Source organism: Chenopodium album, chromosome 14 (genome assembly GCF_948465745.1).
Source record: "Chenopodium album chromosome 14, dcCheAlbu1.1, whole genome shotgun sequence".
In the NCBI taxonomy this organism is placed as follows: Eukaryota; Viridiplantae; Streptophyta; class Magnoliopsida; order Caryophyllales; family Amaranthaceae; genus Chenopodium; species Chenopodium album.
In genome coordinates this window covers 53,525,395-53,553,384 of record NC_137847.1, presented here as the reverse complement: position 1 = coordinate 53,553,384, position 27,990 = coordinate 53,525,395, and the positions used below count along the sequence as shown (strand labels likewise).

Below are 27,990 nucleotides of genomic sequence, written 5' to 3'. Positions count from 1 at the left end.
TTTAAATTTAGAAAATCATGACAAACACTAATTACATTGATCTATGCGTGTTTTTGTCATGAATTCATAATTTTATACAATTTTCAAGAGTATTTTTAATACTTATATATAGTCCCAAGGGCTATGTATAACATTATCCATATATTCCCTCCGTCCCTTAATACAAAGTCTCTTTTGAGCATTTATTACTTACATAATAAAGAGAAAGAGGCTTTGAATTAAGGGATGAAGGGAGTAATAAATAGTGCAACATTTTTCTATTTGTACATTTTTTTTCTTCTATCTCCTAATCACATGGGTGACGGGTCCCCGAAGAAAACATGAGTCCTTATCTATATTTCTCTGTATGACTGTATCTCCCTCTTCTTGTTTAAATCCGTATCCCCTTTCATGTTGGGATTTTTTTTTCTGGGTTAGTAAGGAGAAAAGTTCTATCGGGTCAGAACTTCTCACTAATCCTCCCAATCTGGGTTAGCGGGCTAGACACTTTATAAGTGGGAGGAAGCTAGGAAACGTAAGGAAATCTCCATCTCAAAAGTATCTTTAGTGAGTTTGTAAGATGCAAATCTTACCACTGGACCAAGCATAGCTTGGTTCCCACATTGCAATATTAAGGAAACAGAGAGAGTGAAGGATAGCTCAAGTGTTTAGAACTACCTTCCCGATCTCAATAGATCTTGGGATCGATTTTCATCACCTGTCCATGTGGCTCTCTAAACATAAAAAAATATACGAAGTACTAATATTACTCCATTCGTTTCGTATTAATCGCAACACTTTCCTTTTGCATCCATTTCATATTAATTGCAATACTCCTATATTTGAAAATGATCCACCGTTATTTTATAATTTCTCTTTTTCCACCAACTCTATTTTTACAAATATTTTATTATTTCTCTTTCCTACCATCCCCACTTATAATATTTTTTATTATTTCTCTCTCTTACTAACAATACTTATAGTATAGAGTATGATAAAAAAAACTTTCTTTTAGGCCCACCTTATAAATTTTAAACTTTGTGAACACCTCATATTGAGATTAATACGAAACGGAGGGAGTAAGAATAGATAAAGTATTAGCGTTGACCAAAAAAAATATCGGAAATACACCCATTGACACAAATACACACAAAGCATCCAGCCATCCACGCAGTTTTCTCTTTCCTCACACATCAAACTATTAAAAGTTTGTAGCAGAAGAAATTGCAAAAAACTCTGTTAAAAAACCTCAATCAAACCTTCAATAATTTTCATGGCTTCCAAAGACAAGAAAACAACGAGATCTGTTAGCGGTGGCAGTCGACCAGCTGGTGGGATTCGAACCCTTGCCGACTTGAATCGTCGTTCAAGTCCTGACTCTGATAGCGACTCTGATAACGCCCCACAAGAGTATTACACTGGTGGTGAAAAAAGGTTTACGCTTTTACCCTTTTTAATTTTGTTTAATTGTTACTCACTTGATAATTTCTTTTTAATCTTGGGTTTTTGATCTGTTTTAGTTTAGTTTTTGATTTTTAAGAATTACCCTTTTGTTAATTTTGATGTAATTGAGGTTAATTTGCTTATTGTTTTGTGTTTTGGTTGTATAATTTGATAATTTGTGGTTAATCGTTGTTGGATATGTTTTTGTTTGGGATGTTTAAGGATTGCCCTTGTTGGTTGCTTTGTGATTGTGAATCATAGAGTTGATAATTAATGCTGTCAATTGTAGGTTTTGGGTATGTTTTTGTTTAGTTTGGGATTATTAAGAACTGCCTCTTTTGCTAGTTCTTTGTGAGCTGTTAATATAGTGATATACACTTCATGATATATAATTTTGTGATTTTGTTATTATAATATGCTTGGTTTTATGAAATCGAGGTGTATAACTCATGTTCTTTGTTGTAAGATGTTGTCAAGCTCGGCTTTTTGGGTATGTTTTGGTTTGGTTTGAGACAGTTATGGGATAACCTTGTTAGTTTCAAGAACAACCTTTTTGTTACAGTCGAGAGTGCGCTCCATTCACCTGAAGTTCACTTATTTAAACTTATACGAGAATGATCATATCTTAAATTATTAGCCCTGTATGTAGCTTAGTAACTTATTTTATTGTAGTTATTCAACTTGGTTAGTCGTGAACTTAACTTTAATTGTACTTATTGGCCCTTTTTTGAACTTATCAATCATACACCGAACTTATGAACTTAGGTCTATTGAAGCTAGTGAAACTAAGGTGAGGAGAACAAATAATGCTTGTTTGTGTCAAGAATTGCCTTGTGTTGTTGAATACTTTTTTTTTTCTAGAATTTTTGGTGTATAATAATAATCAATGCTTTAATGGCGGTGAGAAGGGGTTGCACCTTTATCCTTTTCTTAATGCTTGATTTTTAGTGCACATTTTTAGATTTTTTTTGTTGTTTATGATGTTGTTACCAAGTGTTGTCCTGCCATGATTGCATTTGTACTTCTATTTGGTAGTATTTTAATTGTCGATGTCAACTATTTGGAATTTGCGACACTATGTACGAATTACAGTGGACTGGCTTTTTAAGTGTCAAAATCTGACGTACTTTTCTGCCAATATTAAATGTTATCTAGCAGTCTAAAGACAATGGATATTGGGCAAATGAAAGGGGCGAAAGTTCAATTTTTTTTAGTGATTGAAATGGGAAGTAGGAGATCACAAGGATGATTGGTTTGTTTCAAGGGTGTGGTGTGAGGTTAGTTATCCTATCTGTATAGGTGGTGGTTGACACTTGACAGTGAATGATAGAGCAAGTTTGATTTATTGAGAGGTAATCATAAGACTGCAGTCTGATTTCCTTAGTTAGTGGCACTCTCTTGGAAATGTGTGAATTAGTTTTATTTGCCCTTCGATAGTCTTTTCTTTTCTAACTGCTAGCCAGACGCGGCATTGGTGGGTTAAGGCATTCTCTTGGATTAAAGTCAGAAAAGTGGTTCCGCGAGCTTGGATACTCGTCAGTTCCCTTTAAGTCATTAACTTTTTTCCCTCTTGCCTAAGATACCCATGTATAAGGTGTTGGTCGTACTCCACTTATCATAAGTTGGATGTCTGCTGATTATTTGTGATTGTCAAATAGGAACGTGGGAGGTGTGAGTTTGCGTGCTAGAACCCAAAGCAGTTGATGAAATGTGGCTTTAGAATTGATTTATATCATCTTGTAATGAGATGTTTGGAAATAGAAAGAGAACCAGCGGTTGAGAAAGATAGTAGAATTAGGGTGAGAGGAGCGGGAAAGGAATAGTTGTATTTGAAGGCTCTCGTAATACCACAGTGAGCAATTCATTCTGGAGTCACACTGTAATGTGACAGGATGAGCGGTGTTTGGCTGTAGGAAAGTTTTTCTGTGTGGAGTAGTAAAGTATGGACCTAATTGTAGTAAATAGCACTTCATGTCATGGATGATGATTCCTCACCCAGCTAATGAGCTTTGGCAGTTTGGGGGTAGGGGTGCTAGTTTTTTTTTTGGGTACTTTAATTTCTTTATAAAGAGGTTTATTCTCCTCTCCTCTTTTATCTTTTCCAACTTTAATCTGCTGCTCTGTCTAAGAGGTCTAGTATTGTTAAGAAAGGGAACTTTAGTTTTGCAAGCTGGTCAAGTTCCTGTGTTTTTTGATGAGGTCATTGTTTCGCAAAACTTGCGGACGAGGTAAGAGATTCGAATGCTTGTGTCTGATACCCCCCCCCCCTCCCTCCCTCTCTCCTGGATACTTCAGTCATAACTGTAAAGCACTATGAACAAAAGCCATGCATTTGATTGTCGGGTAGTTTATTTGGAAAACTTTTTTGTATTATATTTTGAATGATTTGCCTAATGCTTGAAATTGCACATTTGCAGTGGAATGCTAGTCCAAGAGCCACCAAAGGGTAATGATGTGGATGCGATTTTTAACCAAGCGAGGCAACTAGGTGCTGTTGAAGGTCCTCTGGAGAACCTGCGCCCTTCTAGCTCAAGCTTCACTGGTACTGGAAGAACACTTGCATCTGGGGAGGCAGTAGCTGCTGCCTCTCAGCCAGCTGAGCCAGTTGTCCACACCATTGTTTTCTGGCAGAATGGATTCACTGTAAATGATGGTCCCCTCAGGAGGTTGGACGACCCTGAAAATGCATCATTCATAGAGGTAATAAATCAGTTTCAGAGCCTATGTCCCTCCCTCCTCCTCCCCCCCTCCTCCCCTCCTCCCCGCATGGTCCCCTATCCTGTTTTGTATCTCGTGTTTTTCAGTTACATTATACTTTTCTCCAATGCAGAGCATTGGAAAATCTGAGTGCCCAAAAGAGCTTGAACCTGCAGATAGAAGGTCTTCAGTGCATGTAAATCTCATCAGAAGGGAGGGAGTCGACTGTCCTGTGAGTTCTCAGTTAAATTTTTTCTTTCTTTAAGTAGCTTAATACTCATTGATTGATATTTTTGGTTAGCTTAGGATGTAGAATATAATGACTGTCTTTTCTAGCACCATGCATATTGTTGTTGTTTGATAATCCCTCTGCCAAAGTTTAATAATCCCTCTGCCAAAGTTTAATCTTCAATTTAGGCTATGTCATGCATATAAAGTAATCTTGTAGGGCTGTCATTTAAATAAGAAAATTGAAAAATAGGTTGTAAGAGGGGGGTTGGTAAGTGGTAGATTATTGTTGAACTTCCCATTAATCCCATATATTGTGGAATATGGGACTGAAGGAGTGAATAACCACTTTCCTGATTTTCTCTCGTTTACTTGCAGGAACCTGAGAAGCGGACTGTTGCATTTCAAGGTGTTGGAAGAACCCTTGGCGGCAGCACTTCCTCTGCAGCATCCGAGCAAACTGCTCCTCTCAACTCTGCCCCATCCCCTTCTGCTGGCCTGGTTGTGGATCAGAGCCAACCTTCGACCCCCATTCAGCTCAGGTTAGCAGATGGGACTCGCATGGTGGCCCATTTTAATTACCACCACACAATTAATGATATCCGCGCCTTCATTGATGCTTCACGGCCAGGAGGAAGTAGAACTTACCAGCTTCAGACTGTCGGATTTCCTCCCAAGCCACTCAGTGATCTGAACCAGACAATAGAGCAGGCTGGTCTTGCTAATTCAGTTGTTATGCAGAAACTAAACTAAGGTAGCAGTTGCATATTCCGGTTGGGATTAAATGTTTCAAAATGGACATGTTATGCCAAATGTGAACATACCTGGCCTTTTTGTGCACTTTTTATGCGTCTGGGTGAACTGCTGAATCATCCATATAGAAAAGGTGAATCAAGTCGTTTGTGTGGGAAACGATGAGTATATGGTTATAATGACAGTTTAGAGCTGGTAATTGTCTATGCATTTTTAAGTTTTTGCACTTTCCTGATGTTACATTCTACTATCTTACAGTTTTTTATATAGTTGTAAAATGCTTTGAAATTTCCTTAGTGAAAGGGGATACATCCAAATTCAACGCTTCTATCAGGTATAAATGCAAAAATTACAAAGTCGAGTTGATGCTTGAGCATGTCCATCTTCCGGTGGAACTTCTGTGCAATTTATAATGCCCTACTGAACTTTAGAATGAATTGTTAATACAATACACATTGGTTTTCGAAGATTAACCAGAGATACGATATATGTATAGTAATAGCTACTCATACGTGTTCAAATTATGAAGACAATTCTTGTGCATGTTTGGTCAGTGTTTTTTGGAATAGGAATGGATTCAATTAAACCATTACTAAGTGTTTGGTCAGAAGGTTTAGGTAACAATTATCATTACCTAGAGGTAATGGTTTCCACTATTTATTACTTCTCTAAAACCTAATGTAACACTTGTCTTTACCTTCTCAAACAAAAAGAAAAGGAGTTTTAATTAAGTGATTCCTTTCCATGATTAAATCAAACAAATGAAAAGGAAAACAAATGAAAAGGTAAGTGCTAAATAATTCATTTCTCCCCTCTTATTTGTTTTATTTCCATTCCATATCCAATATCCATACCAAACGCCCCCTTAGGTCTGATGAAGGTCCGGAATGGCAAAATATGGATCTAGGCTAAGTTACATTGAAGAAGTTTTTGTCAAAGGATAAAGCTCTTATGCTCTTGAGACAAAACCAAAGCAAACAAATACTTTATTGTTTAGGGGGAAGTCTTCTTAAGATCCCTAGTGGTCCTTTCAGAACAAATGATCATTCGATTTAAGTATTGGAATATATATATCAAAGTTTTAAGGTTTTTTTTTTTTTTTTTTTTTAGAGAGCCACAAGGGCGGGGATGAGAATCGTTCTCAAGGTATCCTAGAATTGGGAGAAAAGCTCTAATCACTTTAGCTATTCCTCACTCTCAGTTTTAAGGTATATACCACCTATATTTTTATTTTTGTGTCGTTATACTACCTCCGGTTCTTATTACTCGCAACAAAGGGGTATTATTTATGAGACATAAAATATTTTTTTATTGCGAGTAATAAGAACCGAAGGTAGTATGTAATAATTATAACCATACACTTTTTAAGATATTTCTTCTCTTTGAAGTGTCAAAATTTAGTCTAAGAACTCACCTATTGTGAATTTCCAATGCTTATAAATTGTCAATAATTTTATTTTATTTTTTTGAACAAAAAATGTCAATAATTTCGACACATAAAAACATTGATGTAATAGTGCTATAAAAAGTACATCGAAATAGCTTGAAAAGGTGCCATCAAAATTTTAGCTTCTATTTGTGATTTTAGTTTTGTCAAAATATCCTCCACAGAACCACTTACTAAGTAACCTCACAAGTCACAACATTGAATAAAAAAGATGTAAAATAATGGTTCTTATAAATAATTTCCATATCTTCAAACAAATTTCTATTATGAAACAATATTCCATATTTCTAATTGAATTAAGATCCTCTCTTGTTAGTTTCCTCCACTTTCAATCTTCACATTAGAACAACTCAACTAGCAAAAACCATAAAAGATTAATTCTTTTATGTTCCCCATCATGATCCACACTCGATTGACTTCCTACAAATTATACTCTTTTAATTCCCAAGAAAACGAAAGAGAATCCGAGTTTATCTAAAGGGTAATGATATATGTAGCCCTTAGGTTATGTATAAGCATTAAATATAATTCCCAAAATTAAGTTGGGAATTCATGACAAAATCACGGACAAATCGGTGTAATTAATGTTAATTTTTCCTTAATATTTCCTTTTTTGAACTTCTTATACATAGATTTAAGGGTTATGTTTATCATTTTCCTTATCTAAATTAGTCATTTATATCCCAAATTTAAACATTGAACTAATTTGACTAGGTCGAACATACACATTAAATATAAAGGGTATACAACTAGAACCACCTAATCACTTTCCCAAAAAAGACCTTGATTAGACCATAATATATTTAGATGTTTCATGCATATATTCTATTATATCAATGTAACATGTGAAAGCTAGGGTTAGAGAGACAAGGAAAAGTCACCTTAGAAATGATACACACATTTCTTGTCAATCTCCAACAATCAAACAACATAAAATGATTCACTCAAATGATCAACATCTCATTGGATAATATGCTAAATGGAAAATAGCCTTACAAATCTTTATTAATGGAAGAATTTGGCGAGGCTAAAATTATAGGATAGCGTCTTATTTTTAAATTATTTTACCTCCATTCATAGTGCCTTAGATTAGACTAGCAAAAGCATAATTTGTCGGCCAAATTATATAAAAATAAATTTATGACTTGATATTTTTTTATTTGGGCTTTTTTATAAAAATACTATTCCATATATATTTTCAAGGAGTTGGGCAAAATTGGTGGACATGTAGGGGCCCTTGTTACTCAAATGTGCAAGCCATACTCTAAACATGAAATTCTTTATCAAAATAAGGGTAACCCTTTTTTGTTAAAGGGCTATTTATATTTGTATTTATTTATATTGGCATGCTTATATTATAGCCAATTGCTCAAGGATAATGACACTGTGTATGACGTCAGGCTTTCCAAATCTTTTTTGTCTTCTACGTTTTTGCTTTTCATTCGTCGTGATTCATAGGACCCTATGAGAATGACTAAATCAATGGATTATGATTTTATATTAATTGATCGTGTAATACTTTACTTGCAACACTTCCCTAAAAAGGAAATGTCACAATACTTGCAACACACTATAAAAGGAAAGTTACTTTAAGGAAAAACTATATTATTTTCCTTATTTAAAGCACATGGCCCACTAAATTACACTCCTAACAACCACTCATCCCATTTTAAAGTGTATTATATCATGTGAACCCCACATTTCTTAAATACCGTGAAAAAGTGTGTGTTGCATCTAAAAGAAAACGGAGGAAGTATAAGATTATAGCCAATGGATGACCAATTGACCATTGATCATTTTTTTTTATCAATTTCTCTCTCTTTCACCTCATTCATACCTAACTCTCATGTCCACTTATGCCCATGCCCTAAGGTTTAGTTATTTTGTAATAGTAAGACTTGTATCTCACAAAATATCCTAAATGATATTTAAGAGTGTAAATTCGATTACTCACCCTCTAAATCAATGTATACCTTAATAAACGCAAATAAGTTTATACCACTTGCAGTCTCTCTAATTTATAAAAAGTACTATTAAGAGTATCGGCATATAAAATGTAACTTATTTAAAAAGTACTATTAGTATAATACTATACCTTAAAACTTTATTTTATTTTTAATTAGTCAAAAGATCTCCCCCGAATTTAGAAAGTGCCTTCGCTCACAAGTAATAGTATTAAACTACAATGATGTTCGAAATTATGTGTGTTAAATTTTCCATGGATTGATTCAATAATATCATCATTTGTCCACTCTTGTTCTTATGTCAAGACTCAAGATAGCAATAATTTTAACAAGGATATGGAGATAGCTTGAATTTCTAAACAATATGCTATTGTATGTGGGGCCTATAAGTGATAGGCTTGGAGGTGGAGTGGAGGATCCTCTTACCTCTTTTCCTCTCCTTCGCTACTTCCTTTGTTCTAAAATGATTAGTACAATTAATTAAACTTAATAAATATGTCAATTATTATAGATAGAAAAAGTATTTCTTAGCATTTGACCCACAGATACTTGATCAAAAAACCTTAACTATTGAAGTTTGGTCAGGATTATTCTTTGGATCAACCAAACACTTTCCATCTAAAAAACAAAGCATAAGCTATCTTAACTTCTTGATTAACATTTTCATTACTTTATCTACTCTCTACCCATTTTCAATTTATCATTATTCCAAATCTAACGATTACCATTGTTTAACTTTGTTAAGTATGTTAACCTTTGGGACAATCTTATACTAGAGTATACGGAGTACAAATTTTATTTAGGAACGAAAAGAGTATCTAGTTAATTGGAATACAATATTTATCTTTAACTTTCTAAGTAAGATGTACTGACAACATATGCTTATATTCATGTCATTAAGCTAGTTGTATAGGAAATTTTCTCCTATACGTTATCCACTTCAATTCATAGCCTTGTCATATGCATGTGACAGTACATGTAGAAAACGTACTCCCTAGTATATAAAAGCTTGTGTATTAATTTATTTATTAATTACTTCTCAACCTTTTTGTGTTGCATGATATGATATCATAAAACTACGATCTTTTATCATAAATTAGAATAGAATAAAACATACAAATTATTCCACAATGTTGTAAAGCAAGTCAATTGACTAGAGTAACAGAAAGTTGGTCTATAGAGATAAAAATAATGCATGAAAAAGTGCATATTATAAAATATAAAGCATAAGATTCTTGATATACTATTATGAAAATCTCCACTAATTTGGTTGTTATTAAGGACAACTGAAGTACAAATTAGGTCCACTTAAGCTAGCTAGACGATTAATTGTATATATTTATTTAACCTTGAAAAGTATCCATACTTTTTAATGATCGTTCATCACATGCTTATACATAGAATAAACTAGTTTATGTTAGCTAGCACACTATTGAATTTATTAAAGTGGCTTACTAATTAATTACTTTATAAAGAGATTGATGAAGGTCATAATTAATTGAAATCTTTAGAAAGGTAGGTACATAAATCATCAATTTGGTTGGTTAAGCGACCCCAATGGAATAATCCATGATTATTGTAACACTCACCTTTTAATCATGTTTCTTTTATATTATATACGTGTTGATAGATTATCTATTGTAAAAGGTATGACTCATCTAAGTAATTATTATTCAAGACAATTCCGTACTTGCATGATTAGATGTATATGACTATTTACAAAAGTTGATCTACGAGTAAATTCTATGCTTATCTTGCAGATCACGGGCGACTTAATTCTTTTATTTTGATAAATGAAATGACTTTTGTGTTAGGGCATGAAACTTTCTCGGATCATGCTAGAATAATCCCAGTTAAGAAACCTAACTAAGTGGCATGCCCTAATAATGAGAGCTAAACCTTCAATATATACCCAATAAGAGATTATATAGTCCATCCTCCCTAAATTGAAATTAGAAATGAGAGCTAAACCTTTGATTATTCTTTAAAATCTCAATGTGGGTTCAAAATTACATTCGACAAGCCAACTAGCTAGGTGACTAAATTGATCAAGTTGTACTAATGACTAAATTGTTGTATCAATATTTTATGCATTAAATTATTTAGAGGTGATCAAAGGATGGACTAGTCTGGGTCAAGGCAAGAAAATTCAGTCCACATGATCAGGCCGGGCAAAGGTTTGAGCCGAAAAAAGCTTGCCTAAACCTGTAAAATAAGACTGGGATATCCGGCTTTTCGAACTGATTCGAAAAAAAACTAAAAATCGCCCAAACATGTGACAAAATTTTACTCCCTCCGTTTTTAAATACTTACTCCACTTTTCTTTTGCGGCCATTTTTAAATACTTGTTCCATTTCCTTATTTGGAAAGATTTTATAATATTCAATTCATTTTTCTCAACTATTGGGATCTAATTTTATTACTTTTAGATCCTCTCTCCTCCTATTTACCTTCCCCTAACCCCACTATTTCTATATTTTATTATTTTATCTAATTCCTCCTAAAACTCCGCGTATGGTGAAATAGAGCAAACATTTTAAAACAGAGGGAGTACATAGCAAAATAAATATGCCCTATGATCAGCTCTACACTTATCATTTCTAAACTACTTCGTATTTATTACTCCTTCCGTTTTTAAATACTTTCTCCATGCGCCTTTAGGAGAGAGTAATAAAAATATGGAGGTAGTGGGGTAAGCGGAAGAATAAAAAATTGTAAAAAGCAAAAGTAGTAGTGAAGAGAATTGGAGGAGAGAGAATATGAAATTAATAAAATATGAAATTCGAGTCCACTAGGTGAGAAAAATAAATTAAATATTGTAAAAGCTTTCCAAATAAGAAAATAGAGCAAGTATTTAAAAACGGCCGAAAAAGAAAAATGCAGCAAGTATTTAAAAACGGAGTAGAACTTTACGAGTAGCTTTGTACGAGTATAAAATAATAAAATATTCTCTTACTTTATTTACTAGCTCATGATTCTACATTATACTTTTTTATATACAAGTAAACTGTTGATAGAAATGACGTAAAGTTATCAACTAGGAGTATTACAACGAAAGAGAAAAAGAAAGTAAGAAAAACAGGTTGTTTTGGCCCCTCAAATTCTATGTAATATCGATGCAAGTAATTGACGACGTTCACAAAAGCTTTCTAGTAAGATTAGTTTATAATATAAACTTTTTTATGCAATTACAGTAGTTTTATTACTGCAGGTATAAATTCTTAAGCTTCACTGTTTTGACGGTTTCGCGTACCACAGAAGAGCTAGCTGGGGCCTAACCCTAACCCTAACCCTAACCCTAACCCTAACCCTAAGCACCTTATCTCACTAGTTACTTCAACAACAACGAACAAACAACTACAGAGTATTACTAGGGGTGAGCATGGATTGGGTATTTGAATCATTAACACTATTGGTTCGAGTAACCAATAACCAATAACGCTAAAAATGATATTTATTAATTAATTGAAACAATAAGTTTGGGTACTTGGTGTTTGGATCAGTTATCGGATACCTAATATGATATCCAATAACGAAAATTAAACTTAATAATGTAGTTATTATGATATCATTCTACACTTATTAGCAATAATACTGAATGATCATCATGATCAAATTACTTATTAATAATATTACTAATCATTTAAATTATAAAGTGATTAAAAAAGTAAAGTAAGTGTTTAGATTTTAGATAAATAGATTTAAATACGGAAAAAAAACTGCTTACTGCATCAGATCGGATTACTGTTAATTTTAAAATAATACCCAATAACCGTATTCGATAACAAATTATCAGATTGAATACCCGAACTGTTATCATTATCGGATAGACGGATAGGGTACCCTAATTTTCAAATTTGTTACGCATCAGGCTTTCAGTTTTTCAAATAGTTTTGCTCAGTCCTATCAACAACAACAAAAATAATAATAGTATGTTGTGTTGGGACGTCTGAGGGTTTTTTTTTTTTTTGGCTTGAGGCTGGCTAGGTTCGACAATTATTTGCGACAACATATCTCTTTGATCTAAAAGTATTGATTTGGCAATGAAAAATTAAAAATATAACCTAAGACACCAATTTTTAAACAGGCTGTCTCTTTGAATTTAACGCAAAAAGGCGGGGCTAATTAGTTGTTTTGGCCAGTTACATAACATTACCTAATAGACCTGCTATTATAAACATGCAGTCTCTTTTGTTATCAGTTTTTTCTTTTTGGCGAAATAGGGGTACAATTGTACCTCTATAGTCTTTATACCTCCCTGAATCCGCCATTGTATGGACCCAAGTTGACATTGAGGCAATAAAGCAAGGGGGGGGGGGGGGTGGCGTTTCCTGAAGTAAAACTTTAATTAATATTTAGGATGCAAAGTTAATGATTTGACCACACAAGTAGCCTCCCGTGGCAGGTCTCATGGATCAATGGGAAGTATTCGACCTTCATCAATTTTGGGATTGGAAAGGTAAAAATTTCTATAAAATTAAAGGTTATATTACACGCGTGCGCGGGGGGTGGGGGGGTTTGGGAAGGTTGTTTTGTTGGTTCATAAAAGTTGGGTGTATATTGAGTCGAATCGCGTTTGAGTTTGCAGACCTTGAAATCAGCTAGGCCTGGCTTACGAACCACGTGTTGTAACTAAATTTTCAAAGGGGTCCCAGGCCACGTACCACTATGAATAAATAATACTTCGTAATAAAAAGTTAATATATGAAATTACACATTAAGATACTTCAAACAAGTACACAAATATTTATATATAGTACTACGTATTTAATTTATGCATAAATCAACCATAGTAATCAAAGTGAAGTATAAAAATAGTGCAAAATAATCTTCCATTATGGTGATGTTGATGTGCAATATATAAAATCTCAAAAACCTATAGCTAGTTAACAATAAAAGGTTAGCTATGTGTGAAAAAAAATACCATATGGACAGGCTAGCTATAAGCTTGTTTATGAGTATAATTGCAGAGAACTTTGAGAAGCATCCACTTTGTCTTCAATTACGGTTGTTGGTATACGTATAGACACTAGCACACTACTACTGCGAGTTTTTTTTTAAAAAAAAAAAATAAATAAATTAAGTGTTGTATGATAATAATAAAAAAAGATTAAAAAATATTTATATCAATAATAATAATGATGGGACGGTGTGAGTGAAATAATGAAAATAGTAAAAATATTCGATGGAGCATCTGATTTTCTGCGTACGGTAAATCTATTTATCGCAGTGATTGGATGTGTTCTTCAGGCTTGAGACTTGTGTTTTGTCCCTTGGATCTTTTCCCATTTTTATTTTATCCCTAAATTAAGACTGAAATTTAATAGTCACATTAAATTTACACAATTTTTGCGCTAGTAATATAAAAAACCCCGCTATGATTTGATTTAGCATGCATTATAAATTATTAGGGGGAGATATAGCTTCATGAATTTACATATCCTTTGTACCGTAAGTGAGTTGTAGGATTGAACTTAAGATTGAAATATACAATCCTTAAGGAGCGAATAATTTCAAGCATTTCACACTTAAACCCCACTGTGATCATACACTTAAGTATGGTGGCGTTCAAAGGGAAGGAAGATAGAGCAAAAGAGTCGCCAACAAGTTTTAGGAACTTGTTAACCGTTCACAGGGTGAAGATTACACCCCTTCACGATCCATGAGATCGCTAACTCTATAGTGGTCTGAAACCATGACTGGATATTTGGGAATAAAGGTATAAATCCAACCTAAAAGATATTGAATCTGCCCTAAAAATAGACCTCTACTTTATTCTTCTCATATTCATGTGCGCTTTTCAACTAACATACAATCAGTACAAATTCCCTATAATCCTATAAGAGAGGGCGTGATCAAGCAATAGCAATAATAATATATCAAGCAACATATAACAACAACAACAAATCATCATAAAAATATTCTCATCAAAGCATAATAATATTAGCAAGATCCTAGGCATGATACTAACAAGATTAATAACAAATCCTAGCATGTCACTAAACATTAAAGATCAAAGCTTTATTCCTAACATGATAGAAAAAATAGGAACCAACCTAGTCATGATACTAGAAAACAATAAATAACATCCTAGCATGATACTAAAAATTAATATAATTTAAGCATGCTTTCTCAAAATATAACAATGAATTTACTTACTTTGTTACCTCGTATCTCTTTCTATCAAAACAATACACACGTTAGCAACTTCAATGAAAATATTAAATCAAACAATTAATTTAAATAGGGATTTGGGACTAAACCCTCAGAAATTATCAACCTTTCACGTCTAGGGCAAAGACAACTTCGAACTTGGCTAGGTGTGTCTAGAACTCGTGAATGCGGTATTGTGTTTGTAAAAAAACTAGGCTAAAAAGAAGGAGAAAGAACAAGGTATTGCCTAAGAGAGAGAAGAGATTATAATTGGATGATTGTGAATGAATAAAAAAGGGAAAATACGACCCTATTTATAAGGAAAAAGGTCCCAAAACGATCAGAAAAAAATTGAATTCAATTTGGAGTAAAACTGCTCCCATCGTGGCGCGACAGCTTCATTGCGACGCGATAGAGCTGTCGTTTCGCGATGGTCCACGCGTTAACTCAAAGTTGTACGGAGTCCTTAATCTAATTAAATTAGATTAATTAACGTCTGTACTTATCTTTTAAAATCAGATTTAATCTTGTTTTATTCCATATAAAATTCCTTATTTTTCCTAAAAGATATAATTACTAATCCTAATTCCACTAGAATTTAAAATAACCTTCTAGATTATTCTAGAAGATTAAAATCAATCCTAATGACTTTAGGAACATTAATTAATGGGCCCTCCTCTTGATCATTGGGCCATATAAAACTCATTTCAGGCCCAATTTAGTATTTTGGCCATAACTTCCTCACTATTCATCAGAATTGGCTTATAATATATCGTTGGAAAGCTCTTTTCGAGCCCAATCCAACTACACTATTATTGGACCCTTATTATGGACCAAACTAAACTGGACTGGACATTTTCCATAAATGGAGCACGAAAAGAAATATTTTTTGAAAATAGAAAGAAGTATTTTTTATTAAAACAACCGCATCACAAGACTTTTCACATTTCACCTTGTTCGATAATCAAATGACGTGAAATATATTCATCACTGGATTTGGTTTTTGGGGAGACACAATCAGGTGTCTGCACTTATAGGAGTACAAATTAAATAACTTTTGAATGCCTTTTAAGTACTGAATTGTATTACTTGGTAAGTTTTTTCACATGCAATATATAACAAAATACTCGTAGAAACCTAATGGGAGTTAACATATACGTAAATTTTAATTTGAAAATAGTTAATCAAACTTGTTCCTATCAGCTTGTTATTTCATCTATTATATAATTGATCTAACCTTGTTTAAACTAATACTCATAAAGTTGAACAAAACGGGACCTTAAATTTGTATCCGAACTTGATTCCAAGTTTCAAACTCTTCCCATGGATCATACGATACGATTGATAGCACCAAATATATCAATATCATGCATGGTAACGGAAAATGAAAATGAAAATAAAATAATTGCAATAATCCAGGCATGCAGGAGACTCTAAATAAATTATAGGCATATAAAATGTACTACTACTTCAGTACTTAGATTAGACGAAGCTAGAAATATGGGGGGTAGTAGTTGGAAGATGACAAATTGAATATACATATCAAATTATACTGAAAACTGAACGTAGTCTATTTCAAATAAATTTTTTAAAAAATATATATTTGTGAAAGACATTGAAATAGACTTGTAGATTAGAAAAATATGCAGACTAAGATTAGACACATCCTTCTCTTGCCTGTCCAACTATTTTCATACACGTACATTGTCTGTTGCCAACCATCTTCTTTCATTTATTTCATTGAAAACTCTTTAATCAGGATTTCACTTAAAAGAATCTATTCTCTTCCGCTAATTTTCAATTCAATTCAGTTTACTTTAATTTTTAATTTTATTCTCTCATAAAATATTCACTTCACTTTATTTCAGCTCCAATTAATTCAATTTGGTTCAGCTCAGTAAATCAGAACAGACACTTAAATGAAACCGTATACTTGTACATTTGTAAAATTGTGCAACATAAACCATTTTTGATTGCATATATACAAGGAGTATTGATTAATGATCATTATAATTAATCACTTTCCTTTTTACTTTCGTCAATATTGTACCCCGTATTGAATGAATTTAATTAATTGCTAAGTTTTGTTTGAATCAAATTACATTACTAGTAGTTCAATCTCTCCTTTTTTTCACTTTCGTCAGTGTTATACCCCGTATTGAATGAATTTAATTAATTGCTAAGTTTTGTTTGAATCAAATTACAATACTAGTAGTTCAATCTCTCCTTTTTTTCACTTTCGTCAGTGTTATACCCCGTATTGAATGAATTTAATTAATTGCTAAGTTTTGTTTGAATCAAATTACATTACCAATAGTTCAATTATATCAATAGATACAGACTTACTTAAACTAAACAAATCTAGAAGATAAATATTCGATACTTGTCATATTTTACATGAGTACTATCGTTTCTAACCAAAATCATATAAAAGTTTAGATTAGACCAAATTAGGTGTTGGAAATTTTGACTAAGCACTATACCAAAAAAGGTACGCTTTAGATTGCATTGCATCTCCAACAAAGGATCATCTTATTCAAAACACTTGTATTCAAAACACTTGATATTTGCTTCAACAATATAGGATTCAAACATGACAAAGACGGATAACATGGGTTAGAATGTTATACATTGAACTCGCTCAAGCAATCGAATCAAGCCACTCCTTTTGTTTGGAAGATCACAATTCCCTTACTCAATCTTTCTAATTTTATAACTAGAAAGCATGATTAAACGCAACTAAAACCATCTTAACTAGCCCAACAAACAACTTCAATAAAATGTAATAACAAATTCCCTCTCTAGACATTACTGTTAAATTAATTGATTATATATCTATAAAAGGTAAAATAATCCCTATCATTATCATCACTTCATTGTCTAAACGTTGATTAATAATACTCCGTAAAAAACATAAAAACACAAGGAAAAAAAAAAATTTAAAATGGTAAAGGACCAACTCAACCAAAAGTTTAAAGTTACGGCTGAAGTCCAGAAATGTGTTTTATACTCTATCACGCCCCTCATATGAGAGTCCATTAAGCTTGAATTGTGGATGCAACATGGCTTTGATATCATATTAGAGAACCATTTTAACTAAAGCTTAACCTTATGATTAAGGGCCTGTTCACATTTACTTAATTTCAGTTCAGTTCAGCTCCAATCAGTTCAGTTCAGTTCCAATCAGTGCAGTTCAGTTCAGCTCTTAATTTCCCTCTCACATAAAATATTCATTTCAGCTCAATTCAGTTCAGTTCAGTTCAGTTTAGTTTAGTTCAGTTCAGCTCTAATCAGTTCAGTTCAGTTCAGGCCCTAAAATTCAAAAATATATTTTATACTCTACCATAAAATACTTCTAATTAAACTCTTATAAAAATAATAATTGAATTTATGCACACGAAAGGAGACAAATACAAAGGCGACATAGTTGGTCACGGATCAAATATTAAAATTGGAAGAGCAATATTTTTTTGGAATTATATTTTTCTAGTGTACTAAAAAGTTAGACGTTACCCACCTTGGAAGAGAAAAATTGTAGTACTCCATAAATAGGCTACAAACATAGCCTCATAAACCTAGAGAGATAAATTAAAGAAGAGACATTCGAAGTGTCCCACTAACTTTTTCAGCCTTTTTATTTTTTATTTTTTGTTAAAATTTTCCCTTTTTTATTAGCTGTGTCAGATAATATAAACTCCTTGATCAGAGTGATTTCCATTGATCAATATTTATAGGGTTACAATGAGAAACCTAATCATATTAGGTAACTATAAGATATGTACAGATATAAAGATAATCTTATACAAAATATATCCTAAACCTAAGATGAGAATATTCTATGGATATTCTCTATCAAGCTGAAACCCACTTTTGCAAATGCTAAAATAATTACGATTAGATAGGATTGATGAGACTTATGAAACTCTTTCATTATATTTGAATAATTTGTTATGTGGTGGAATATTTGGATCAACTACTTAAACTAACTTATGGTGTCAATTGGCTATTGGAGATGTGAGAATGCTACTCCACTTAAGTTTAATTTACTTATCTCATCTAACAAATAATGTGATCGTTTTTAAATTAATGTGAACAATTATAATGAGATGATTAGAGTATTGTGTCAAAGCTAATTTTGAATTATTTTAGAATTATCAAAAGAAATCATGATGCTAACAAGGTTTAAGAAATGAACCTATAGGAACTTGTATATTTAGAGAGATGCATTGATCATCAAAGTGTATTATCAAATAATCTTATACTACAAATTATAATTGTCCCTCTTAAAAAAGGTTAGAAGTGTTAAAAAGTTATTGACTTCTTTATAAACTAATTTTAAATGACTTATTATATGGTACATTGGTACCTAAGGGTCAACTTGTGTCAAAATTAGTAAAATTTAGGTCAAAAGCTCTGTTGTCTTTAGTCCTCATTACAGACCTTTAGTCATTAATAAAGACCCAACAAATCAAGTTAACAAAAGCCCTAGATTTTTTCTTTTTTTTTTGTTATGTCAAATGAGTAAATACGTTAATAATTCGAAAATGTATGAAGGAATAAGATTCTAAATCTAACAAGTTGATGATTAAAAAAAATGAGTGTATGAGTTTCGTTCTAACAATGAGATACTATCCGAAATTTGGTAAGTCGTCACTAAAAAATTATCAATACTTTTTTGCTCCCTTTAATAGTAGTTTTTCCACTCGTAATACTCTTGAGCAACAATACTTGCATCCTTTGATTTATTTTGTCCTAATAAATATGTCTTGTATAAAATCAAACACGAAGTAGAGAGTAATATTTATGAAACAAAGGAAGCAGTAATTATAAACTTATGGTTAAGTTCACGACCGCTTTTAACGTAGTTGGTTTAGCCGTTTGGAAAATTTAGCACAAAAAATAAAGGGAAAACGAGTGGGAATGCGTGGAAAAATGGGCAATAGTAAAGATAAGTTATAGTTTGGCAATGAAATAGGCCGGCAGAGAGTTTGATTCCATGCCACCAAAAAATATTGTACCTCCTCATAGTTAATAGTTATAGCTCGCAAATAGGGTTATAGATGTATTATAGACTCCCCTTATTCTCTATCCATTAGCTTCCCCCTCTCGATTTGATCACTCATCATCTTTAAATCTCTCTCTTTCTCATGACAGGAATATATGCTGATACAATCATACAAGTAATAACTATTGTACAATAATAAACATATAATACCACCTCTATTTCATATTATTTGTAACAATTATACATTTTTTATTCTTACTTTGTATAAAATTGTTGCAAAATGGAGGTAGTATTATACTTTCTATACACTTTCTTTTAATTATAATACACCTTCTCGATACGCACCTTGAGGAAGAGATTAAGTGATGTAAATGGATAAATTAATCAAAATAATTTGTACACATAGTACTTAGCCCTTTTGTAATCTTGGTGTTGAAATTATTTTGATAAAGTAGCTCGTTTACCTAATCTAATTATCTTTTTAAAAAAAATGTACTAAAATGATGTGTTGTATTTAAAAGAAAACGGTGGGAGTACTCATCAAATACACGTATTAGTATAATTAATTTGAAAATTTAACAACCTTGGTATTAATGATCAAACATTTGGTTGACACAAAGGGAAGTAGAGGTTCTCTAAAGAAGAAAATTTTCAATCATATTAGGGTTTATTTCAACTTGTTTGGTCTTTATTTTGACACGCTTAAAAAATATATAAAAGAAAGTAAGTTTTACCGTTTTAGTAATAATATAAGGTCGTATAATATAATTATCCACGAAGATTCATTGTTAAAAAGGTACACAATGTTGTTTGATTCAACATAACTAATTGCAGAGTAGTTAAAGAAAAGGGTGTTCACAAGTTGTTCACTTTGGGATTAGGTTAAGTCCTCAACTTGAGTTGTACTAGAGTGAGGGCCTAATCTCTTCAGCTTAATTTCAATTCAATGCAGCTCCAATTTGTTCAGTTCAGTTCAGCTCTTAATTTCTTTCTCTCATAAACAATTCATTTCAGCTCCAATCAGTTCAATTCAGCTAAGAACATACCCTGATTGTTCATTTAGGTCGTAGTATAATTGATGCAATATAATCAAGTTTTAGGTAACACATTCTAAGGGAAATGTAGCTTTCTTCAAGCATCCTCAGTCATTTGAAGGCATAAATTCTCGATTTTTACATGATTTGTTATTGGTATGTAAGAGCAAATCAATCAATCAATAAAAGTCTTAATTCCATATACAAGAGCAAGCATAGTTCAATACCAGTAATTTATTACCGAACTCTACTTTATAATCCCATTAATTAAGCATATGTCAATAACCAAGGAAAAAAATTTCTTACGTCTAATCCGACCACTTAACGTAGTACTACTCATACTTCCGTAGCGCTTCAAATAATCTTACTTAGCAATAATTAAATTAAAAGACTTTGAAAGTGTAAGCTAAGCAGAGCAGTAAAATGGCAGTGAAATCCTGAGTGCCACTGCTACTGCAACACAAAAGAAAAGGAGAAGGAACAAGAGTTTTTTTTCAATTCATTGGGAACCCAATTTTTCACACTATTCTCTTTCTTTCTTCCTCTGCATTTATCGCGTGCACTCTGCTCCCTAACCCAAACAAAAATTCCTTCATCCCCCCTTTCTCCCCCTACAAACAGTACTCCGTAATTACTTTTGCCGTTTTATTTTAAATCGGCCATCATCACCCTAAGAGCTGCATATATCATGTCCGTAACTGGAAATGCAAGTACTCATCATAAACAAAATTAATAAATCAATTCAACCCTCTTCTGCTTAGCTTAGTAAAAAGCTTCTGAAGAAGTTCAGAGGAAAGAAGGAGAAAAGAAAAAGATGACGACAACTATCACTTAATAAACCAGTGGGTTATTTTCATAGGATTTTGCTGTAAAAAGCCTGTTTCTTTTTTGTGTAAGCTTAAATTTCGGGAGCTCTCTCTACCCTTTTATTCCTTTAAATTTTTAATTTTATGTTTATTTTTACCACAAATCTTATTGTTACTCCTTTATTACTCCCACTATCAAACAAAAAACCCTCTACTCTTTAATTCTTCTTCCTCTTCTTCTTATAAATTAAAAGATCAAATTTTTATTTAAAGATCACATTTTTAGTGAGAAAGAACACTTTTTATTTTAAAGGAGAGAAAAAATGGAGGGAATGGAGAATAATAGTAATGGGTTGTATCCTATGATTATGATGCAACCGTCTCTTTCTCATCATCATCATCATAGTAATTCACATCATCATCATAACAATAGCAACAAAGTTTGTTGTTGTTCTTCTTCTGGTGTTGGGTGTTATGATGTTGATGATCATCAACATCAACATCATCATCATCATGTGATGGAGAGTAACCATCATAATCAAAATCAGAATATTCATAATAATAATAGTAATACTAACAATGGTGGTGATGGAAGTAGTAGTTCAGGTGGGAATATTAAGGCTAAGATTATGTCTCATCCTCATTATCCTCGTCTCTTATCTGCCTTTGTTAGCTGTCAAAAGGTAAAATAATAAACTTCTCTCTCTCTCTCTCTCTCTCTCTCCTCTTTGAATATTAGAGTTTGACATTTTGACAATTTTTGAGTTGAAATGATTTTTGGAAAGAAATTATTTAAAGGATTAAAATACACACACCCAATTTTGAGAAAAAAAAAAATTTTAAAACCCATTTTGGATTTTTATTTTTAAATAAATATAGTATTTTCAATCATATATAAAGGGTTGAGGTAATCATTTGGAGAAAGTTTTGATCTTTGAAGGGTTTTTGAAGATTTAGCTAAGCTAGGGAAGTTTAATCACCATATAACCTAATTTTTGAAATATTTTGAATACTTTACAACTTTTTTTTTTTGAAGGAGAATACTTTACAATTTTAATGAAACACTCAAATTTTTCTTATGAAAAACAAAAAAAAACTTGGAGAAAGTTTTGATCTTTGTTTGGTGTTTATTATTTGCTTTAAATTGGGGGAGTTTTAATCATAAAACCTCTTAGAAGGGAAGGGAAAAAAAAAAAAAAAAAAAAAAAAAAAAAAAAAAAAAATTGAACAAGTATTGTTCAAGATTATTTACATAATTTTCTAAGGTTTTTTTTTTACAAAAAAAAAAAAACAAAACAAAAACCCTCAAACCCTCAAAATCTTTGAGAAAGTTTAAAACTTTGCAAGATACAAATGTTATAGAGGTGCATGTAATTTATACGTTAACTTCAAGAAAGCTTTGATCTTTATACTAATATGGGGTGTATTTTTTTTTTTTTTTTGGTTTTTTTTTTTTTGGAATTGTAGGTCGGAGCGCCACCGGAAGTGGTGGCAAGACTAGAAGAGGCAGAGGGAATGGTAATGAATCAACGAGGAGGAAGAAGCGGAGGCGGCAGCGGCAGCGGCGGAGGAGGATATATTGGTGAAGATCCAGCTTTGGATCAATTTATGGAAGCTTATTGTGAGATGCTCACAAAATATGAGCAAGAATTAACCAAACCTTTTAAAGACGCTATGCTTTTTTTATCAAGGATTGAATGTCAATTTAAAGCCCTAACTCTCTCCTCTCCTTCAGACTCTCCCTCTTCTGGTGATGTCTCTTTCTCTCTCTAAATTTCTATTACTTTCTCTCTCTAGATTATTTTTAATTTTTGAACAAGAATTTGGTTGATTATTGTTTGAGTTTGATGATTTTGATTCTGACAGATTTTGTATATCTTTTGCATTGATTTGGTTTCAATTACTCATATTTTTTTTTATGTTTTTTTATTGTGCATGGTGCATGTTTCCAAGATAAGATCTTGGAACTTTAATAAATTTTTTGAAAAATTCTTTCTCATCATCAGAATGATTATGGATCTATCTTGAATTAATTGAATCTTTGTTTATTTTATTTATGTCTTGTTGGAAATAGGGTTTTTTTACATTATTGGCCCATATTGTTAATGCTTTTGATTTGGATTGTTGTTGAATACGGAGTATTTTTAATCTATTCTGGAGTACAACTTTAAATCATTTTGGTAATGAATAACCCCCAGAGATGTTTTTGTAGAATCTTCACAATGTGTTTCTCTTTAATCAAACACATTTTTTTGCTGTTTTTGTTTTATTAATATTAATAATAATAATAATATTCTCTTAGATTAAACTACAAGAGATAGAGAGGTCTTAAATTTTGATAAATATGGCACATAAATTAAGATTTTTAGGATCAATGTTTATTTTCAAGCCTACCCTATTCTACTACTTTGTTACTTCAACAAACATTTGCTGGTTGTGAACTATCTAGATCATCGTCTAAGTGCATAAACATTGTTGACATTTTTATTGTAGTGCTGAGGCCAGAGCTATGGTTAACATCTTTACACATTATGGGTTTAAGTGAACTTACGGCTTTTGGTTGTTGGTATTGATCTAGATACATGTTCATAGATCATGGTAAAAGTTATTAGATTGATCGGTTTGCCCGCTTTGTAATTTAGCTAACTCCACTACTCACGCTAGCATGCATGTTTAGGCTGTGTTATTGTTACTTCATTGTACATACTTATTACTTGTTCTTATTAGAATTAGTCCACTTTAGATCATACTAGCAAAATTCAAATAAAACCTGGCTATACCTTATTATTTGTGTTTGCTTATTGCCAAATTTCTAGAATTTTGTTTTACTACGTTTAAATTATTGAATTAAGATATTTGGAAAATTTCTTTGATGAATGTAACAAGACCTCAATTTCCATAATATAATCTTATCTTTTTACATTAGGACACATATACGATAAAATTTAGTCAAATAAAAAGATAAGATTATATTATAATTAAATTCAGACCACGGCAAACTTAAATATCACAATATAATGTGGATTAACCCTATGTAAGGCAAAGAGAGCATGACCTTATTAGTTTTTTTTGCTAATTAAAGGATATAATGCGTAAATTGGAACTAAAGTATATGCCTAATTTCTGCATTCAGTAATACAGCTAAGTCAAGTTATCAAATTGTTGTTTAAAAGTTCTTTGATCTTTATAATAGTCTCCTCTCAATTATTTACTAGGTTGTTCGTGGTTCTATTCTCTTGCCCCCCTATGAATTAGAAATAAATCATAAATCTGTCAATCATTCTCTCTCAAAGTCTTAATCACATTCTGCGTGCAGTATGCATCACATAAGAGTGATAATGTTGTTCTATTTTAATTTTAACTATTTCTTCAACCCTTTTTTCGTGATCATTCCCTTTCGCCCTACATTATTTCGTTCCCTTCGAACCATCAATAATCGTTCTACTTCTTTAGATAGGAAGTATATGGTGTTAGTTAAATGGTGTCTAGGAAAAACAATGAAGACAATAAGTTGACTAGTGATATTCTAGTCCAAAAAAACTAAGGTAAAACTGCAGTGATTCTATGTTTGAATGATTCATTTGCTAGGAATCTTAGGTATACTGTGTTTTTATTGGAAAAGTTTTCTCAATAATATGTACTATGTGACAACAAAACTTGTGAATGTCCCTTGAAAAAAAATATATTATAGAATGCACTAGATAAATGTAGCTTATTAATACAGACAACTCTAGTCTATTTGATTGATAAGGGTACTTTGTTCATGTTTCTCTTTGTTTACAGTTTAGACTTTATGGTCTGAATTTATATCACTTCTAAAACTTTGTGGGACATGCAATAAAGAATAGCTACATGTTTTAAAGGTAATAGGAACCTGTTTACATCAATTTCACATTATTTGTCATAGGGTATGTGTCGAGGAATTAGACTCGGCCGTGGCCAGACTACGTTGAGTTGAATTGAATCGTGCTAGTGTTTTAATTTGGTCAGTGTGTTGAATCTCCGACATTGGTACGTACTTAGGGTGAAATGATTGATGAATCTAATGAGAATATGTGGAGAGGAGAGCTAGGTTTTAATTTGGTCCGTTTTTGAAAAAGTTTTGGTTTTATAGTTTTTGGTTTAATTGAAACACACAAGTGTCTCATGTCATTGTGATGTGCCGAGTTTCTAACATAGTAATCGCGTAAGGATGAAGATCAAATGTGACATAAATGTTGTCATATCAAGTATCTTGTAAACTATCAAATGTAGATTTGAGTTGAAATGATAGTTTCCGCTAGCAAACTGAGTTTTTTTTGCATGTCTCGTCTGTTTGTTTATTTTATTAGTCATAACATTCAAATACATATTTTCATGTGTTACATCTATATAATTTTTGTAAAGCATTTCATTTCATGGCTTTATTTGATGTCTATTTGTTGTGTGGCCTTTTCGGGTATCACATTGCCAATTATGTACATATATCATCCCTATTTAGTATTTACATGTGCTTGGTTTAGATTTTTAAAAAAAGCGTTCTCAGTTTTTAAAACATCTTTCGTCATGCAAAATGTTTTTATGGCAGCTTGTGGGGAGATTCCTGATCGAAATGGATCATCTGAAGAAGACATTGACGTGAACAACAACTTTATTGATCCTTCGGCAGAAGACAGGGAATTGAAAAGCCAGCTGCTCCGCAAGTATAGCGGATATTTGGGAAGTCTGAGGCAAGAGTTCTTGAAGAAGAGGAAGAAGGGAAAACTTCCAAAGGAGGCGAGGCAACAATTGCTTGATTGGTGGAGTAGACACTACAAATGGCCTTATCCATCAGTACGTTACATTCTTATCTACTTCGTTATTTGCCACTTATCGTGTTCAAATTACTCGTACATGCTAAATATCGTTGATCCTACATTAGTAAGTGGTTTATGAAAATATGAGTAACTTGCATCTTTATTAATAAAATTTGTTGGCCTCATCAAAGTATAACTAGCCAAATAATCTAAGTGTTGGCTTTGTTTCAATTGTATGCATTGGATTTGATCCATGTATAACTCAATACATAATTTCATAATCGTTGGTTTGGTGCATGATTAGCTCTTTAAATTGTTTAAGCAGCTAGCTTTACGCATTTGTTTTATTGGGTTCAAGTTCAATTCTTAGGACATTTTGAATTATGAAGACATTTAAGGGAGGATAATTTTACTTGGTCTTGGTGTATCGAGTTTTTCTCTTTATTATATTTTCTTCTGCCTTCTGGCTCCGTGATAGACATTATCACTCCTTTCCATATTCCTCCTAGGAATCGTTTCCTTAAGAGTCCACATCTGAGGAATTGGTAGTTTGGTAGTAACATCATACTCAACAGCCAGTATAAAACATGTTTGTGATTTATTTGTCATCGTTTTTCTTCTCTGTATACTTGCCAGGATACTATATCGTCGCTTTCTTATAACAGGAAACTTAGAGTTGATTATTGAGGAACTCATCATTGATTAGCTATCATACAATTCCTTGAGCTCCCTTTTTTTTTCTCACGATTGGACTTAATCTAACATCGTGTATTGGTTCATTTGCTAATCGTAGGAGTCCCAGAAGCTCGCGTTAGCTGAATCAACAGGATTGGACCAAAAGCAGATAAACAATTGGTTTATCAACCAAAGGAAAAGGCATTGGAAGCCGTCGGAGGACATGCAATTTGTGGTAATGGATGCTGCTGCACACTCCCATGCTCATTCTCACTACGGTTACATGGACAACGTCCTTGGGAACCCTTTTCCCATGGACGTCTCCCCAACTCTTATGTAATAGCCCAAATCATGATCATCGACAATTATATTATATTGTCGCTTCTGATCTCTGCTTAGTTAATGGTTATGTTATTGAGAGTTATTTATTGTATTGTGCTTAATTAAACTCGATCAACTATGGATCCGTACCACTTAGATGATATGATATGGCTCATTATCATATAATAGTGTGGTGTACTGCTAGCTGAGTTAGAATCATGGAGTACTCGTATTATTCGAGTATGTATTGTTATTATGAATATATATGATAGAATCTAGAGATTATGTTACATTAATTATTATAGACATGCAAGCTAAGTGTGTTTTTCTTTCATTTTCATGAGAAGAGATAGATACCCTTTCATTATTTGTGTCGGAATTTTGCATAGCTCAATATGAGCTGACTACGAGTATTTCCTAACTTGGCATGGAAAATTGGAAATATGAAATATGGTTATAAAAATGGCTTCTTTAAAGAGTGTCAGTTGTATTTTTTACTGAGATTGTAACTTGTAAGACAAGTATTTGAACCAAATTTCTATGTCTATTGTTGGCAAATTTGAGTTGTCTAAATCAAATGTGAGGTTTGCTTAGAAGGAAAAGTTATGCAGGTTTATGCATGCATGGGGTGACAGTAAAAGTAAATCTACATTGATAATTGCAATATATTTTTACTCTCTTGTTATCTGTCACGTAAAATTATTGCACAT

At 32.4% G+C, this 27,990-nt stretch overlaps 2 protein-coding genes across 2 annotated transcripts; both read left to right on the top strand.

The window, feature by feature from the left end:
- The first annotated feature begins 1,140 nt into the window (after positions 1–1,140).
- LOC145579595 (plant UBX domain-containing protein 4-like) lies at positions 1,141–5,326 on the top strand. Its single transcript, XM_081636831.1, has 4 exons — positions 1,141–1,413; positions 3,840–4,122; positions 4,253–4,351; positions 4,726–5,326. The coding sequence occupies exons 1-4, from the start codon at positions 1,253–1,255 to the stop codon at positions 5,098–5,100; spliced, it is 918 nt and encodes a 305-aa protein (XP_081492957.1). The 5' UTR covers positions 1,141–1,252; the 3' UTR covers positions 5,101–5,326.
- A 16,493-nt stretch (positions 5,327–21,819) lies between these two features.
- On the top strand, positions 21,820–27,592 carry LOC145579594 (homeobox protein knotted-1-like LET6). The gene is made up of 4 exons (XM_081636830.1): positions 21,820–22,192; positions 22,977–23,264; positions 26,088–26,321; positions 27,078–27,592. The coding sequence occupies exons 1-4, from the start codon at positions 21,833–21,835 to the stop codon at positions 27,297–27,299; spliced, it is 1,104 nt and encodes a 367-aa protein (XP_081492956.1). The 5' UTR covers positions 21,820–21,832; the 3' UTR covers positions 27,300–27,592.
- Positions 27,593–27,990: the final 398 nt, after the last annotated feature.